This window comes from Linepithema humile, chromosome 1 (assembly GCF_040581485.1).
Source record: "Linepithema humile isolate Giens D197 chromosome 1, Lhum_UNIL_v1.0, whole genome shotgun sequence".
Lineage (NCBI taxonomy): Eukaryota > Metazoa > Arthropoda > Insecta > Hymenoptera > Formicidae > Linepithema > Linepithema humile.
The window spans coordinates 36,738,870-36,757,748 of record NC_090128.1 but is presented as its reverse complement, the minus strand read 5'-3'; the positions used below and the strand labels follow the sequence as shown (position 1 = coordinate 36,757,748).

Sequence of the window (18,879 nt, the reverse complement as noted above, 5' to 3'; positions counted from 1 at the left end):
CCCTTAAGAAAACGTAGCGGATGATAATTTGAATTATCTCGTATCAATAAGAAATAACTAATAATTTATTTTAGTGATGCGAACGAATAAGATAAATTTATAAATTTATTTTAGCGCTGCGCAGATTTTGCTTGGTTTTTGGCATCAATTTGACCTCAAATTATATTAGTAGGTTTGCTCGTATTCTACCGCCGATTTGCTATCAAAATTATGTCAGCAGATTTTGTTACATTTCCGCTTGCATTATGGTGACATAGTTGGATAAAACAAATCCTGTATTAAATTTGCATTTTTATTGTCAGCAAAATTTGTAGCAAGTTTTAGCAAAATATGTTTTCGGCAGACTTGGCTATCTGAAAACTTTTGTCGAAAACTTTTTTGAAATAATGCAACTCTTTAAATATTTTAGGTGAACATTTAAAATAAATCATCAAGTATAATTAATAAAAATGTTTATTGAAAATTGTTATTTAGTAAAGTAAGAATTTTCGTCTAGAAGTAATGTTATTTTATAATAATTGTTATACATCTCGCATTTTAGATTAATTAAATATAATTATAATTGAACAATGCAAGCTAATGTGTTGGCCAACACATATTACAGCATCTCACAATTCTGCGGAATTACAATTTCACACTCTTAATTTTCTTCCACCGCGAGATTGAGTATACATTTGCATTAGCGAGATATACGGCATTTCTGCCATTAAGGTTAATATATAACTACATCCGAAAGAAATCACAACGTATCCCAAAAACATGTTAACCTGAAAACAAAAATTACGACAATAAGGGTATTTTTTATCGGTATCAGTTTTAGATGTCTGTATTCTTACTAAGGGCAGCAAGTCTATGTGGCGGGTTGTTTCACCATACAAGTTAATCGATTGTATGATGAAAGGATGTATAAGATAAGCGCAATACGTGAGTCTACTAAGAGGGATGAAGCCTTTGAATGATAATATTTTCTCAATAATGCCTGTAATAAAAAAAAAAAACATTTGAGAAATTACACTTTTCGAAACTTTAGCATTTTTCTTTACATTATTCTACTCATTATAACAATATGTAGTTAAAAAATTGATCAAAAATAAAATTGAGCAAAATACAAATTATGAATAATACATTGCAACAATTTTATTTGTTACATTTATGCACAGATTTGATAATAATATTTATTTATACCGTAAAATAACAAACCTCCGTTTTTAGTGGAACATGCTATTACAATCCATCCTATACCAATGGCCCAAACAGTTTTGCTTAATGCGATATAGATAGCAGTAGATAGAACTGATATATGTCGCTTGTAAAGGCCGAACAACACAAAAATGTTACAAGCACTTCCAAGGCACCAACATAAAATTACAATTTGCTGAAATTAATGACAATAGTAATGAAAGCAATATACTTAAAAAAACTAAACAATTTTTTTTTTTAAATTATTAATTTATAAATAATTATTTAATAGTTTATTTACATATTATAATAATTATTTTAATAATTGCGCATTTTTCACAAAATATTTGGGAGGGTCCCAACTGCCTACACTTCCATTTGCCAACAGCTTCATTTGCCTACAACATTTTGCCGACAGCTTCGATTGCCGACATTCCTAATTGCCTACAGAGAGTTTGGCTACAAGCATTATTGTGCACATGCAAAATTAAAAATACAAACGTACGTTTGCACACATGACGTTATTGCGTACATACACATTGCACACATGAAATAAGGAAATCGACAGACACACGGTACTCAAAGGTTTATAATTAGACGATTTCACGCGGGTTTGCAAGTTTTCACGCAAAGCGAGGTCCAGCTCACATCACCCTGTGCTTCAGATGCGAGACGAGGTTTATATCATAAAGTCATGTGTGCAATTTGTATGTGCGCAATAATATCCTGTGTGCAAAGTGTTAATACAATTTCCTTATTTTATGTGTGCAATGTGTATGTGCGCAATAATAATGTTTTGTGTGCAAACGCCCCATACAGCACAGAATATTGCAGCAACATTGCGGCAATATTACAACATTCCAGCAACATTGCAATATTGCTGCAATATTGCCGCAATGTTGCTGCAATATTCTGTGCTGTATCGGGTATGTTTGTATTTTTATTAATTACTTGTGTGTAATAATAATGCTTGCAGGCAATCAAAGCTGTCGGCAAAATGTTGTAGGCAAACAAAGCTGTTGGCAAATGGGAATGTAAACAGTTGAAATCTTCTCAAAATATTTGTATCCAAATATAAATAACATTTTACCCTATTTAAGATCAATTTTCTTTTTAGCTTTACTAAAATGTAACCCATAATTATTCCAACAAGATATGAACTTATTCTGATCCATGATGGCAGATATAAAACATTTGCAAGTCTGAACATTTCATCCAATCTGTAACAACGAGAAAAAACATTTATTTAATGATAAGTTTTATGATTAATAAAATCTTTTTTATAACTTACGTCGGAACATATTCATAGCTATATGAAATATAGCCAGACAACACAATTGTGCCGATTAAAAGAATGCCCAAGATGACGACAGCTGTGTAAAAGTATCTGAAATTTACTTATTCAAATATGTGCACTAAAGAAATTAATTGTATGATACCATAAATATACACGTCAATATACAGTCAACTTACATAGTAGATAAAATTAATAGGACAACACCGATTATATAGAATTGCATATCAATGGCAAGATACCAAGTCCAAGACATACACTGCAAAAAAAAAAGGTCTGAAAAATAAATAAGCTTTTACATAAGCATGATATTAAATAAACATTTTAAATAAACATATATTTATACCATTGTGTTATAATCAAATAGATTATTAATATACAAAAGATTTCTCCACCAATATTTTGCGCAAAGTTCGTGCAGTTTGTCACTCATGTAAAATTGTGATGTTTTGTCGTACCAAGACCAATTTAATTGCGTTATTCCAATCATCATCATATAAACCGGTGTTAGCCTTAAAATAAAAGTTTACCAATAAATTTTTATAAAAGTTATTATTACTAGTTTCATTCCTTAACTTTAATTTTTAAATTGTTCTTACTTTATATTCTTTTGTTTTCTTTATTACTATATTATTTATTTTATTATACTTATTGAATTGTTTTAGTTATTGTTCATGTAAAACAAAATAATGAAGAACATACCGTATAAATCTTTTTATTATAAAAAAAAAGAACTCATTTAGTTTCTCTCTGTAGTTAATCGGCATAGTTTTCTCTTGATCTTTTGCATGCTTTAGATATGAGTAGGTCAATAAAAATCCGCTTAGAAAAAGAAATGTCTCAACCATTGTAGTCCCATTGCTGACTATTTGAACGAGAAAACCGGTGCTTAATCTTATACCCCATGTTCTATTATCTATATGTACAAAATGATTTATGTTATGCATGAAAAATATTAATCGTAAAATATAATACAAACAATACAATTTTTTTAAATTACTTGCCAATATAGTCAATTGAGAAAAAATATGTGTGAATGCTGATAATCAAAATCGTGGAAATAAATCTTAAACCGTGAATAATAGATATTGAATCATCTTCTACTTTCGTGCTTAATATTATTTTTGTATTTGTATAAATGGAGAAACATATTAATATTTTTCCAAGTTTACTTTCCTGATGCGATGACAAAGCAGTTATTTCCATCTGTTCGTGTATATTATTCTCATCTGAATAACAATTTAAAAGTTTTAATAGTATATTAATATACAAATAAAGATACTTTGAAAATAATGAAATTATTATGTAAAAAAAACAGTCATACAAAAATAAATACAAAGAAATATGGATAAGTTTTATACGAATAAACAATAGATATACAATATACGCAAAGAGAGTGTCTCAGAATAACCATGATAACGCTCGTGAGCGGATAGAGCACAATAAACCGAACTGAAAAATTTACCGTTTTGCAATTTTCGCAATAATTATCGAGAAATTAATTAAAAAGAATTGACAAATAAGAGCGCGTTTCACGTGGCTTGACTGTAAGGCTAAGTTTACAATAAGTGTAGTAATCTTTAAGAAATTGACCACTCATAGACAAATCTTAGAAGAATAATCGACTGTAATTGGTCAATTTCTTAAAGTTTACTACATCTATTGTAGATTCGGCCTAAAATGTATACTCTAAACACGGTGTAAGAATATAAGGTGATTTCACGGCAACAAATTTTTGTGATTTTTCTGTCATTGTTTCACATTGAACCGCTAGATGGCTACGTGTTGAGGGACTTTAAATATATATATACATATATTGGGCGGTATTCATAGTCCGTTCTTATATTCAAAATTGTCTTAAGCACGGACTTATATTCGCTCTCTTCGTCACACATAGATTGTGTCTGACGAAGAGAGCGAATATAAGTCCGTGCTTAAGACAATTTTGAATATAAGAACGGACTCTATGAATACCGGCCATTGAAATTTTATTAAAATTTTTTTGTCCTGCGGAACTTAATTATAAATATTCATTTTCTTAAAAAAACTTAATTTTCTGTAAAAATCAACTAGCTGCATGATTTCCTCCTGCCGCTCAGGCTTCAACTACCTCGTCTATAAGATCTAAGGGCGGTATTCATAGTCCGTTCTTATATTCAAAATCGTCTTAAGCGTTACTTATATACATTACTTATTATATAGATTGTGTCTGACGAAGAGAGCAAATATAAGAACGGTATTCATAGGCCGGTATTCATAGTCCGTTCTTATATTTAAGGTTGTCTTAAGCACGGACTTATATTCGCTCTCTTCGTCACACATAGATTGTGTCTGACAAAGAGAGCGAATATAAGTTCGTGCTTAAGACGATCTTGAATATAAGAACGGACTATGAATACCGCCCATAGTCCGTTCTTATATTCAAGATCGTCTTAAGCACAAACTTATATTCGCTCTTTTCGTCAGACACAATCTATGTGTGACGAAGAGAGCGAATATAAATTCGTGCTTAAGACGATTTTGAATATAAGAACGGACTATGAATACCGCCCTAAGTTCGTGCTTAAGACGATCTTGAATATAAGAACGGACTATGAATACCGGCCTATGGCCGGTATTCATAGTCCGTTCTTATATTTAAGATTGTCTTAAGCACGGACTTATATTCGCTCTCTTCGTCACACATAGATTGTGTCTGACGAAGAGAGCGAATATAAGTTCGTGCTTAAGACGATCTTGAATATAAAAACGGACTATGAATACCGCCCTTAGGCCGGTATTCATAGTCCGTTCTTATATTCAAGATTGTCTTAAGCACGAACTTATATTCGCTCTCTTCGTCAGACACAATCTATGTGTGACGAAGAGAGCGAATATAAGTCCGTATTTAAGACGATCTTGAATATAAGAACGGACTATGGCCGGTATTCATAGTCCGTTCTTATATTTAAGGTTGTCTTAAGCACGGACTTATATTCGCTCTCTTCGTCACACATAGATTGTGTCTGACGAAGAGAGCGAATATAAGTTCGTGCTTAAGACGATCTTGAATATAAGAACGGACTATGAATACCGCCCTATGAATACCGGCCTATGACCACTTATCGCTCTGTTTATATATTCTTAGGCCGGCGTCACATAGAACCCGTAATCCGTAATCCGCACCGAAAGTCCGCAAAAGTTACTAGGGATTGCGTCCGTAACGTTACGTGTGTTTTATCTTTTTGTGTCCCATGAAGTCGTAATTCCATGAAATTTCCGTAAAAGTTACTAAAAGTTACTAGTTATTACTAGTAATGCTTTTTTTAATTTTATTTATTTAACTAAATTTGACGATTTAATTAAAATTTTTGTTAAAATTATAATATATTCTGTAGTTTTCTTATGAATAAAATACAAATAAACAATTATAATCTGTTAAATAAAAAATAGTAATACCGTTACGTGTGTATTTACGGCTCCATGGAACACAAGGAGAAAAAACATACGTAACGTTACGGACGCAATCCCTAGTAACTTTTGCGGACTTCCGGTGCGGATTACGGATTACGGGTTCTATTAGCGTTTTCGATTATACAGGATTTGAACGACCCAGGGTTGATCAATCACTATTTTACTATAAATGCAAGTCTTTCATTGGTGGAGAGGTTGCAATGACGTCATTAACCAACCCTGGGTCGTTCAAATCCTGTATAATCGAAAACGCTATATGTGACGCCGGCCTTAGGTTCATAGCCTAAAGATGTGCTAAGCGAGTGTCGCACGGCAACGAACAAACCCCGCAAGGATGGCTGAACCGCACAGTCATTTGGGCTTAGCATACCTACGAACCTGAGCTCACACACTGCGGTCATACACACTCATATACACTAGCGCACATACACATTACACATACATACAACACACAGTGATTAGTACCATACAAAATTTATCACCATTCTCACCAGACTCAGATGGCTGTAAGAGGGATGACCCCTCGGTGCCACAACACATCTACTACTACTACACGGCAACGAAAAGTAAAGCCCGTATGAGACTACGTATTGAAGATTGAAGATTGAAGATTAAAGATTAAAATTTGACCAATCGAAACAAAACGAGTTAAAAGTTCTTTGTCCTGATTAGTCAAATTTCAATCTTTAATCTTCAATCTTAATCTTTAATGTGTAGTCTGATACGGGCATAAGAGCCATTCTACAATGAGTCACAAATGCTCCGACTTACCAGGAATAACCAAAAATAACACTTTTTAATTAGTAGTTGCTATCCTTCGCGCCAATTTTCGTTGCTATGCGACACTCGCTTAGCACATTTTTACCCAGGGAGAAACACAGGTCGAAGAAATGTCTATTAGATGTTTATTAAACGTTTCTTTGACCTGTATTTCTCCTTGAATACCCATACAACACAGAGCATTGCAATTACATTGCAGCAATGTTACAATCTTGCAAATTGCAATGTAATATTGTTGAGACATTATTGCAACCTGTAATTGTAATATTTCATGAGAATGTAACAGCAACATTCCAATAACATTGCAATAGCAATATTTGGTAATCGCTAGTTCGTTTGTTTACCGCTATGCGACGCGCGTTGCAAAATCTATCTTGTATTTAAGTTTTTGACATGATGATTATATGAAACTTGCAAAGAGTGGCTAGTAAGATTAAAGGCATAGTAATTATTTTTATCAGTTTAATTTTTCTGATACGACCTCAACACAGGAAATTCAGATATTGAACTGATTGTTCAAAAATCGGAAAGATAAATGTCCGAATAAATAAAAATATATGCAACATTATTCTAAGATTGCAATAACAATGCATTATTGCAAATTCATCACATTACAATATTACTGTAATATTTCGTTACAATCTTCCTAAAAGCGGACATTTTAACGTTGCTGCAATCCCACAGCAATGATGCAACAACATTTTGCAGTGAATTTGCAATATTGCAACATTGCGATGAAAGATTGATGCAATGTGTATGCAATCTTTGTGTGCTGTATGGGTAGAGCATACATTTTACAGTCAAGCTACCGCGTGAAACGCGCGCTTATTTGTCAATTCTTTTTAATTAAATTCTCCATAATTATTGTGAAAATTGTAAAATGATAAAGAACTTTTCAGTTCAGTTTACAGTACTCTATCCGCTTACGAGCGTTGTCGTAGTTATTCTGAGACATCCTGTATAAATAAATTTCTTACTGATATGAAATTCATTAAATAATTTTAAATTATAGAGCATAAAGGTATTTATTGAAATATAAACTCTACAATATTTATGATCATAATTATGGTAATCTAAGTGATTATATATAATAATTACTGGTAATCTATTATTGTTCTTGAAGAAAGCTGAGAAATTTTGGACATGATATATACTTACGAGTTTTACTCTTTACATTTAAGTGTTTTTGATGCACGAATACATCATATATAGTTCCGATTATCATCACGCAAATAGTAAGCATTAAAATAACACTGCAATCAAAAATTAATACTTATCATATATATATAGATATATATATACATACATACATATATAGGTATATGACTTTTTATTTTTCGACGAACCTGGTCAGAGATATCGCACCACTAAATTGATCGTCTTTTAGATCTTTAACTTCGATCAATCTGAAATCCATGGAATAAAGATTACCAATCAAGAGAAGTCTATCTTGAAATATTCTTTCCAGAATAAAGCTTAGGTCATTTGTGGAACATGATGCTGGTAAACAGAGGCCAAGTACAATTAAATCCTGAAAAGCAATTCTGTTTACATATTGTAACATTGTAATATCTCAAATATATGTTACTATTCTATTTCAATAAATTGATTTAAAATTTGATATGTTCTATGCGATTTCTTACTTTATAAAGATCTGTCAACTTACTTCGTTTGGTAAATTTACGTGGTACTGAAGAGTACTATTGTGTTTGAAGTGGGCAACAAAGTAATTAATTTTAAAAGGCGGATACTCTTTTTGTGGATCACGGTATAGTGAATTATTTAATAAATATTGTTTTGACAGTTCCCAAGAATATCTATTCATTGTATCGTAACACTGACTGCGACTGCCTAGCCAATAATTATTTCCATAAAGAAAGCCGGATTTAGGTTCACCACTAGAATCTAGCACTTAAAGATAAAAAATAAACAATTATTATTTAATCAAAATATAATATAGTATTTTTTAATGATTATTAATCAACGACTAATAATTATAAAAATAAATATTATTTGTTAACAATCTTTGTATAGAAAACAAAAATTAAAGTAATATTTAGACGTTTTGATCAATAATTTGATCATCTTCAGTAAAGCAGAAAAATCGTAAAATAAAACTCAAAAATTATCTTTTTTTTTACATTATTTTGATAAATATTGATGTAACAAAGAAATGTTTTAAGTAAAAGTTGTAGCTCTTGAAAAAATACATTATTTATATTTTATGTATTTTTTGCATGGAACCAATATTTTTCGAAAAAAATGAGATAATTGGAAAGACTCCCACCCCCCTGCATTATGCAGTAGGTTCCGCCGTATTCACGTATACACTTTACAACGCGAAGCGAGGTTCCACATGGGTTTGCAACTTTCCACGCAAAGCGAGGTTCCAACCCAAATCTATGTGTTTAGTTTTTCAGTATTAGAGCCCTTCCGTAGGGCTCCCCACTCGACCCACACCCATTCCGAAAAGTAGTTTCTTCGAAAACTTTGAACTCGTGTTTCACCGTTTTTCGATATTTTAACTTTTGACTCTTACCATTTTTGGTACAAACCTTTCGGAGAAGTCTACCACTGAAGTGGTTAAAAAAATGATAATTTTTGAGTTTTTTTGACTTCGAAAATGATCTTGTCGCCAATCGGCATGGCCATATTCGTAATCAGCGCGCAAAAGTACAATAAAAAGCGTAGTTTAGAGCAAATCGGAGGTGTGGGCTTTTCGGAACTACATCCCAATATTGAAAACAGTCAATAAACAATGTATTAAGAATTTTACTAACTTCTCAAACTCCACAGTATTCGTTGATCAACAGCGTCTCGAAAATTGTGTAACTCCTTTCCACATGTCGAGTTGAGAAGATCGGCTCTTGAGGCAATGGTATACGCAGGTAGTGTATAATTACTGCCATTATTTTCGTTGAATTTGTGAATTTGCGCAGAGACACACATTAACACAAAAAAATTTACACAAATGCACAAAATAAATGCAATTTTCCGGTGTAACATATTTGGGCTATAACATGTAGCAGAATACTTGTACGTTCTTTCGATCCTGTTAACTGAATACTGTTACTAATCGTTTTAATTTTCAAAATTAAGTCTAAATTAAGAGTGGGGGTGTCTCCTTCGACCGAGGAGACACTCCCACTCCTTGAAAGCTTGCTCCAGTATATTATAGATTTCAGTGGTTTTCATTTTCGCTGATTTAAGGCTGGCGTCACATAGAACCCGTAAGGCCGGCGTCACATAGAACCCGTAATCCGTAATCCGCACCGGAAGTCCGCAAAAGTTACTAGGGATTGCGTCCGTAACGTTACGTGTGTTTTTTCTCCTTGTGTCCCATGGAGCCGTAAATACACACGTAACGGTATTACTATTTTTTATTTAACAGATTATAATTGTTTATTTGTATTTTATTCATAAGAAAACTACAGAATATATTATAATTTTAACAAAAATTTTAATTAAATCGTCAAATTTAGTTAAATAAATAAAATTAAAAAAAGCATTACTAGTAATAACTAGTAACTTTTAGTAACTTTTACGGAAATTTCATGGAATTACGGCTCCATGGGACACAAGGAGATAAAACACACGTAACGTTACGGACGCAATCCCTAGTAACTTTTGCGGACTTTCGGTGCGGATTACGGATTACGGGTTCTATGTGACGCCGGCCTAATCCGTAATCCGCACCGGAAGTCCGCAAAAGTTACTAGGGATTGCGTCCGTAACGTTACGTGTGTTTTTTCTCCTTGTGTCCCATGGAGCCGTAAATACACACGTAACGGTATTACTATTTTTTATTTAACAGATTATAATTGTTTATTTGTATTTTATTCATAAGAAAACTACAGAATATATTATAATTTTAACAAAAATTTTAATTAAATCGTCAAATTTAGTTAAATAAATAAAATTAAAAAAAGCATTACTAGTAATAACTAGTAACTTTTAGTAACTTTTACGGAAATTTCATGGAATTACGGCTCCATGGGACACAAGGAGATAAAACACACGTAACGTTACGGACGCAATCCCTAGTAACTTTTGCGGACTTTCGGTGCGGATTACGGATTACGGGTTCTATGTGACGCCGGCCTAATCCGTAATCCGCACCGGAAGTCCGCAAAAGTTACTAGGGATTGCGTCCGTAACGTTACGTATGTTTTTTCTCCTTGTGTCCCATGGAGCCGTAAATACACACGTAACGGTATTACTATTTTTTATTTAACAAATTATAATTGTTTATTTGTATTTTATTCATAAGAAAACTACAGAATATATTATAATTTTAACAAAAATTTTAATTAAATCGTCAAATTTAGTTAAATAAATAAAATTAAAAAAAGCATTACTAGTAATAACTAGTAACTTTTAGTAACTTTTACGGAAATTTCATGGAATTACGGCTCCATGGGACACAAGGAGATAAAACACACGTAACGTTACGGACGCAATCCCTAGTAACTTTTGCGGACTTTCGGTGCGGATTACGGATTACGGGTTCTATGTGACGCCGGCCTTACATATAGCGTTTTCGATTATACAGGATTTGAACGACCCAGGGTTGATCAATCACTATTTTACTATAAATGCAAGTCTTTCATTGGTGGAGAGGTTGCAATGACGTCATTAACCAACCCTGGGTCGTTCAAATCCTGTATAATCGAAAACGCTAATAGAACTCGTAATTCGTAATCCGCACCGGAAGTCCGCAAAAGTTACTAGGGATTGCGTCTGTCTGTATTTTAGATATTTCATGTATGAATGTTCCCTCACTTACGGCGTTTGACGCGTAAATTTTAGGTTTTGTTGTCAGTGCTCACGATGACTTCTGTATATTCTGCAGTAAATAATATTTTATATTAAATGCTATTTGATATATGCAAGCTGTTATAAATATAAATTATTAATAAATGTATCTTATTTTACAGCGAATGAAATGTGGCTATTGCGGGTGGATAATGTCGGACGACATGAACGAATTAATAAAACATAAATGTTTTGTAACATTCGATGAGGAAGTATGCTAAATAGCGTAAAGTGACTTCCAATCGAGTACGAGGAGGTATTGGTTCCCTGATACACTCTTGTTTTGTAATACCTGGTCCAACCAATACTAATAGTCTTTGAAATGTTTCAGGTGACATTCTAAAGTAATTGAAATACTTGTCTGAATCATTCAATTGCATTTCTAGTACCAAGTTGTCGCTTGCTCCTTGCAATCGTCTTCTTTCCAGCTGAAATATCGGTCGCACCCAGCACTTGCGCTTCTGTTTTTTGGCACTTTCCAGCCTCTTCAATTTTAAATAAATTGTAAACATGTAAATCACTCTATTGTACGTTAGTTTTCTTTGATGAAATGAAGAAGCCACTGAATTTTTCAACATTGTAATCATAACTAATAACATGAACCGAAAATTGATTATGCTTCTTATTTCAAAATTGTCAAACAAATCACTTTATAAAAATAACAATTATTAAGATTATGACACGTTTATTTTTATTTAAAGTCGGAGTGCAATTGCATTGCGTGCTTACATGCCTCCTTGTAGAAATTGCGTCCGTAACGTTACGTGTGTTTTTATCTCCTTGTGTCCCATGGAGCCGTAAATACACACGTAACGGTATTACTATTTTTTATTTAACAGATTATAATTGTTTATTTGTATTTTATTCATAAGAAAACTACAGAATATATTATAATTTTAACAAAAATTTTAATTAAATCGTCAAATTTAGTTAAATAAATAAAATTAGAAAAAGCATTACTAGTAATAACTAGTAACTTGTAATAACTTTTACGGAAATTTCATGGAATTACGGCTCCATGGGACACAAAAAGATAAAAACACACGTAACGTTACGGACGAAATACCTAGTAACTTTTGCGGACTTCCGGTGCGGATTACGGATTACGGGTTCTATGTGACGCCGGCCTAAAGCCCGCCTTATTCGCTGACTGGTTGGTGTAAGAAAGAGACAGAGAGCCTCACACTCTATATGTGTCCTTTTCTAAATTGCAGACACAGTCCCAACGAAAAATGATCCATCAAATCGACGTCTAATTGACATCGAAATCATCGACATTTCATCGTATCGAAATATTGCCCGAAATTTGAAGCTTATTTCGAAGTCTGGCTCTATATGGCTCACATTTTTTAAAGGAAAAAATTATTTGTGACACGTATTCATCGCCAGATTCTTAAACATGCAAATTATGTATTTTTTTGCTAAGCAATCGATATTACATCATTTAAATATCGATTCGATGTTATTTTTATTCGCTTTCTACATATAATAATTTTTACCATTATAAAATGCAATATAAATAAAAAATTATATTTTTAACAGACATGGATAATGAAAAGATAATATGATTTTATGATTTGATCATAATAATTATGTTGCAACATCAATTTTTTAGTCCCTCATTTCGACTAACTCTGGTTATTTAACTAATAAAAAAGTTTTATAATAGCAAAATTCCTGTTTATGATCTATACATGAGAATCGATAATTATAAACCTCAATGCCCTTTTTAGTATTCGCACATTTGGAAATAGAAATTAACATGTAGTCTCTGTAGTGATTATACGTATACATAATTTTGAATTTAAAACATTTATTTTTTTCTGTTTTTTAGAAACGTGAAAAAAACATTTTTTTTAATTATGGTTTTAAAAATGTTTTTGTTAAATGGTTTCAAAAACGTTTCTTATTGATGCTTAACGGTTAAGAAACATTGGATACATTTAGGAAACGTATATGAAACGAACATGTGCTACCTGGGATGTTAGATTAGAAAAATTAATAAGAAGATATAATTATAATAGATATAATTATTATAAATCAAGAGAGGCTCAACAGGTCTCATCTTCTGAATAAAAAGAGATTTCAAAAACCTATAAATCTTCCAGCTTTGTTTGTCAAGACAGAAGATCAGTTGGATTTATTGGAAACATTCTTAGAAGACGAAAACAATTTTGCAGCTGTAGTAAGTAATAAATCAGCGCTCGGAATTAGTTGCACTTAAAAAGTCTCGCCGCACCGCGTCTAACGGGCTAGACCTCAAGCGGCTGGAGCGCTTCTCTCGACGCGCTCTCATTAGTCCAAATGTAAAAATTAATATCTCGTTTATTATTACGAATATCGTAAAACGGTAAAGGACTTTTATATTTATTTCGATCCCATCTACCTCCCTGTTCCCGGTGGGACAAGTCTCGCGGGACACCCTGTATAAATAGATATTTACTCCAGCGCTCGGAATTAGTTGCAGAGACGATGCCTCCTGTTCCCCCACTACCGCCCGGCCGCTGGCGGCCGAGCCGCCGATAGCTCTGGCTCAGGAGCGTTTTATATAAGAAATAGGCTGGATTGTTTAAGCATCTCTCAAGAAATCGTAACATTTTCTTTGCTACATAAATAATGTTTATTTTTATTAATACATAATATATATATATATATATTTAATTATTAATAAAAATAAACATTATTTATGTAGCGAAGAAAATGTTACGTTTGAAATAAATATATAAAACTTAGTTTTCGTCCAAAATTCGAAAGCCGATAATTTATGTTGGATGATAGTCTCGCCGATTAAATTGTTAATAAAATATTAGTAGTTGTAACATTCTTTGATAATTAAAATCACTCACAATAAGATCGTTAAAAGGCACAGTGGATATGTTGATTAGAAAGATCTACATCTACATAAATATTTTCTTGACAGCGTGTTTTTTTATACATTCCCACACATTGTCAATAACAAATCAAATCAAAAAACGATTCGATTATACATATACATATCAGACTAGGATGTAATTACTGATTATGCACATTCATATTCAATATCAGTGATACAAACTCGAGTAGGACAGCACCAAAGACATCGTGGAAAAAAGGGCACGCACACAAGCGAAAACCGTATCCGTGTGAGCTCCGCGTTGGCCTCTGCTTCGAGATATTCGAAAGATGCTAATATATTATGTTCTGTCTTCTTTCTATCAAGCCGGAAACAGCGGACGATAAATGCCAAATAGTAAAAGTGGCAAATGAGTAGGGATGGGCGATTTTCAATAATAACTCGATGTTTTAAATATCGAATAAAAAAAAAAAAAAATCATAAAAGTGTCGATTATATTACTAAAAAAAATCGAAAAATCGATTAATCGTTTTATTTTCCTTTTAATTCTTTTTAATTTATTTTTTAAAGAAATCTTAAACAATATTTATTCTGCAATTTATATATTAATTTTATTTTAATTTTAAATTTACATACAGTTTCTTAATAAATCCGTAGAAAAATATCCATTGCTAAATACAGCTAAAAAAAAAACAGTTTTATTAATTTTATTAATTACAATAAAAGTTTTTATATGAATTTCTTATTATGCACTCTGCTGGAACAGATAACACTTACAATTAGTTCTTGTATGTAATACGAGTACATACAAATTGTTACCTAATCTTTTGCCTTTAACCTAACTGATAGCTCGCGCAAAATACAGCATAAAGACAATATTTATAACTTAACCTTATCCTTTTATGGCTTCTGGGGGTCGACTCTGTATCATGCAATATAGTGAAAATGACAAAAGTGAGCAAATTTACTATTAATGATCTTATTGGTCAACACTTAGTAAATTTGCTCACTTTTGTCATTTTCACTACATTGCATAATACAGAATCAAAGTTTGGCGATGTTAAGTGAAAAGAATCAAATATTGATTACTCGAAAAAAAAATTAATCGGTTGAAAATCTCGATTAATTAAAAAAAAATATCGGTTATTTCGATTAATCTAGAAATATTGCCCATCCCTACAAATGAGTAAGGCGAGTGGCTAGAATATCAAAGATTTTCAAGACTTTTTGCAACTCCTTTTTTCTTTTTTTCGCATTTGTTTTTAACAGTGTATAATCAAGTAAATTATTAGATAATGCTTTTTTTGATTAAAAAATATAATTTTATATTTATTAAAAATTTTCGCAATTATACACCCACAAGAAACCCAATCGTATAAATCGGTACTTTGTTTTCAATGTTTTTATGATAAATATCATTCAAAAATGTGCAAAAATTTTTTTTCGAAAAAGACTCCAAAAGTGATAATTAATATAATTGTGATTGTGTATCATTATAATTTTATGTAATACAAAAATAAATTTTATTGCAGAATTGTAAAATAATTTTTTGTTTTTCTATTGACAATAGCAAATCAGTATTTTTTCTAAAGTTATTGATTTAACATTCTGCCCTGTTTTGTTGTATTCATGTGTTTCTAATTCTATTAAAACTTGTCTTTAATATTATTGATTCTATTACTTGATGTGATTTAATTTTGTAAATTTTCATTATAATTAAAGTATAGGAAAGAGGATAAATATCTTAATATCTATTTTGCGTGTGGATAAAAAAACGTTTTTTTAATCGTTTCTGAAGGATGTTTAGTACCTATTTTTTAAATATTAAAAATTTAACAAAAATTTTACAGATCGTTCCCAGACAGCAGGATCTCCAGAAAGAGTTCAAAAAGAATTCTCTTTTTTGAATTCTTTATGATCTGCTAAAATGATTACAAAAAATTGTCTAAAAGTGCTCTTTTCTGAGTTCTTTAACAATAAATAAAAAAGAACTCACTATGAACTCATATTTCTAACACAAAATAGTTCTTCATAATCAGCTCATTTTGACATCATATAATATGATGCGTGAAAACAAAAAACACGCATCACCCAACCTGACTCGGCTGGATTTTTGTTAGTCATCCATATATTGTTCGTCGATTATTCTCTTTGTTATTTATATTTACCCACAAAGTACTTTCCAAGTCTCGCAGTTCGCAGTGCATAAAAAACACGCAGTGTGTGAAATTGTTCCTGGTACAACGATCTCTGACGGAATTTTTCACGTAATTTTTTGAGGTATATTTGTTCCCAGTAAACGAGAAATTATTGAAAGTTCAGAAATAGGATTGAAAATTATTTTAAAGAATTAAATAAAATTCAGCATTATCGTAAATAAATTCTTTTCAGTAATTTTTAATCCCATTTCTGAACTTTCAATAATTTCTCGTTTACTATGTTATATGCATAAAAAGCTCTTTATGATGAAATCAAAATGAGCTCAGAAGTCGACGCATCCGAGTACATTATGAGCACGTTCTAACCACCTTCTGATCTAAATTTATTAACTCAGAAAAATTTTTGGAACTCTTTAGGAGTATTATATGAGGTCATCATGCTGTCTGGGATTCTTACATATGTTCGGAGACTTATGACAAAATCCAGAGTCGATACACTGAAGGAATCAAAAGTTATAAGAATTTTAATTTGCAACAAATTTACCCGTGACTTTACGGAAAACGTGTAACCGTGTTGATTTAAGTAGCTAAAATAGATAGAACAAATTTTTTTTTGTTGAAGAAGTTTCTTTTTATAGACTTTTTTGGTCACTATTTTTCCTTTCCATCGATAAGGACTTACTTTTGGCATTGTGGATAAACACAACTAATCTTTATCCGCACGTCAAGCATAATTCAGAAAATTCGAAAATTTTCAGAAAAAACAATAGAAATTTATAAGTACATTTCTGCACTCTTATGAATAAATGATAAGATTCTGTGCAATCTTTATTACTCAAACCATATGAGAAGAGCATATATTCGTCAAAATCAAATTTCAGCAATTTTTTGCTATGATACGTATAAAACTTCCTTAAACGTTTTTTGTCAAAAAAATAACGTTTCTCTTAATGTTTTTCGGATTGACATTTTAACCAACGAGAAACCAACGAGAAACCAACGGTTTTTAAGAACCGTTATATAACGTTTCAAAGAAATATTTATGAAACGTTTCTGAAACAAACATGTGCTACCTGGGAGGTATCAAAAGTCAAGAGCAACTACTTAGTATGATAAATAGATATACGGACGCAATAGCATAATTTTTCATGCATAGTTATTATACATATATTTTTATTATCATATTTACATATTAAACATTATACGATTATTGGTTACGGAGATACAAGAATTTAAAGTAAAAAAGCAAGTTTTCCATTAATCCTTGAACGCTCGGCAACGAAAAATCAGACAATTAATCGCCGACCACTCAACCTAAAAGAAAAGTTTCAAGCTTTCGAATGCTTCTAATGAAACTTTTCTCAGATTTTTTATGCGTTGTGTACGTTTCCAAAGTCAAGCAAAAAATTTTTATTTGGAGCTACAAATTTGGATCTTTAAAGATTTTGCTTTTTTTAGAAAGTTGATATGACTTCTTGTTACAAAGTTACAACCGTTTAAAAAATACCTTTTTTTCCACTAAAGTCAAGATATTCCTTAAAAGGATGCTAAAGTGACGGGCGAACTCGCTCCGCGAAAGCGCCATCATTTCGATGGTACTAAAAATGAAATGACATTATCGGCGTAGCCTACGCCGCGTAGGTCCGTGTGTATGCATTTGTTTGTAGTGGTGACTCATTACACTGACGTGTGGTCTGTGTACATGTATCATCAGAAGTTTGTAAACAAACGATGCTTGCGCTTGTTTCCTCGACTGAAATTTCGTCGCAAGGCTGCAATATAATGTCTGAGGAGACATAGGCGTATACAAGGTGTCAAATAAATATAAACTAAATATGACAAAATAATAAATAAAAATATACATATAATACTATATACAGGGTGTCCGACAATTGCTGAATCACCTCTCGGGTACAAGTAGAGCGGGTTAAACCGAGTAGAAAAGTCCTCTACCGTTTTGCGATTTTTGCAATAATTAATTTTATATTAATTATATAAGATCGACCAGCCCACTGTCATTTGGTTATACGCTTGTACGTTGCTATGTATAAAGCGTTCCTTGCAACGCTTCGTCGCGCGCCTAGTAACCAAATGACAGTGGGCTGTACTGGGCTGTACCGCCACGGGTCTCTTCTCGCCGCGCGCATAGACTCGCGCGAATTGATCGATCTTATATAATTAATATAAAATTAATTATTGCGAAAATCGCAAAACGGTAGAGGACTTTTCTACTCGGTTTAACCCGCTCTACCTGCACCCGAGAGGTGATTCAGCAATTGTCGGACACCCTGTACATAATTGAAGACAAATGTCATATACTTTTCTTATTTTTATCCTTATGTAGTAAATACAAAATAACTAATTAA

At 32.0% G+C, this 18,879-nt stretch overlaps 1 protein-coding gene and 1 long non-coding RNA gene across 2 annotated transcripts; one reads left to right on the top strand and one right to left on the bottom strand.

The window, feature by feature from the left end:
- Positions 1–85: 85 nt before the first annotated feature.
- Positions 86–9,356, bottom strand: LOC136997062 (nose resistant to fluoxetine protein 6-like). Its single transcript, XM_067347248.1, has 9 exons — positions 8,373–9,356; positions 7,865–8,237; positions 2,820–3,702; positions 2,653–2,732; positions 2,471–2,566; positions 2,270–2,399; positions 1,201–1,375; positions 837–979; positions 86–767 (listed from the first exon to the last, which is right to left on the bottom strand). Exons 3-9 carry the CDS (start codon positions 2,967–2,969, stop codon positions 633–635), a joined length of 909 nt encoding a protein of 302 aa, XP_067203349.1. The 5' UTR covers positions 2,970–3,702; positions 7,865–8,237; positions 8,373–9,356; the 3' UTR covers positions 86–632.
- Positions 9,357–10,814: 1,458 nt separating this feature from the next.
- LOC136997066 (uncharacterized) lies at positions 10,815–13,292 on the top strand. Its single transcript, XR_010887881.1, has 3 exons — positions 10,815–11,557; positions 11,644–11,777; positions 11,853–13,292. It is a non-coding gene; the product is annotated as an uncharacterized lncRNA (long non-coding RNA).
- Positions 13,293–18,879: the final 5,587 nt, after the last annotated feature.

Excerpts from the sequence above, each read along its gene's own strand:
- LOC136997062 (XM_067347248.1), bottom strand. The coding sequence starts at position 2,969 with ATGATGATGATTGGAATAACGCAATTAAATTGGTCTTGGTACGACAAA. Across the intron at positions 2,567-2,652 it reads CTATTAATTTTATCTACTAT|ATACTTTTACACAGCTGTCG; the intron begins GTAAGTTGACTG and ends AGTAAATTTCAG. Across the intron at positions 768-836 it reads ACATAGACTTGCTGCCCTTA|GTTAACATGTTTTTGGGATA; the intron begins GTAAGAATACAG and ends TTTTGTTTTCAG.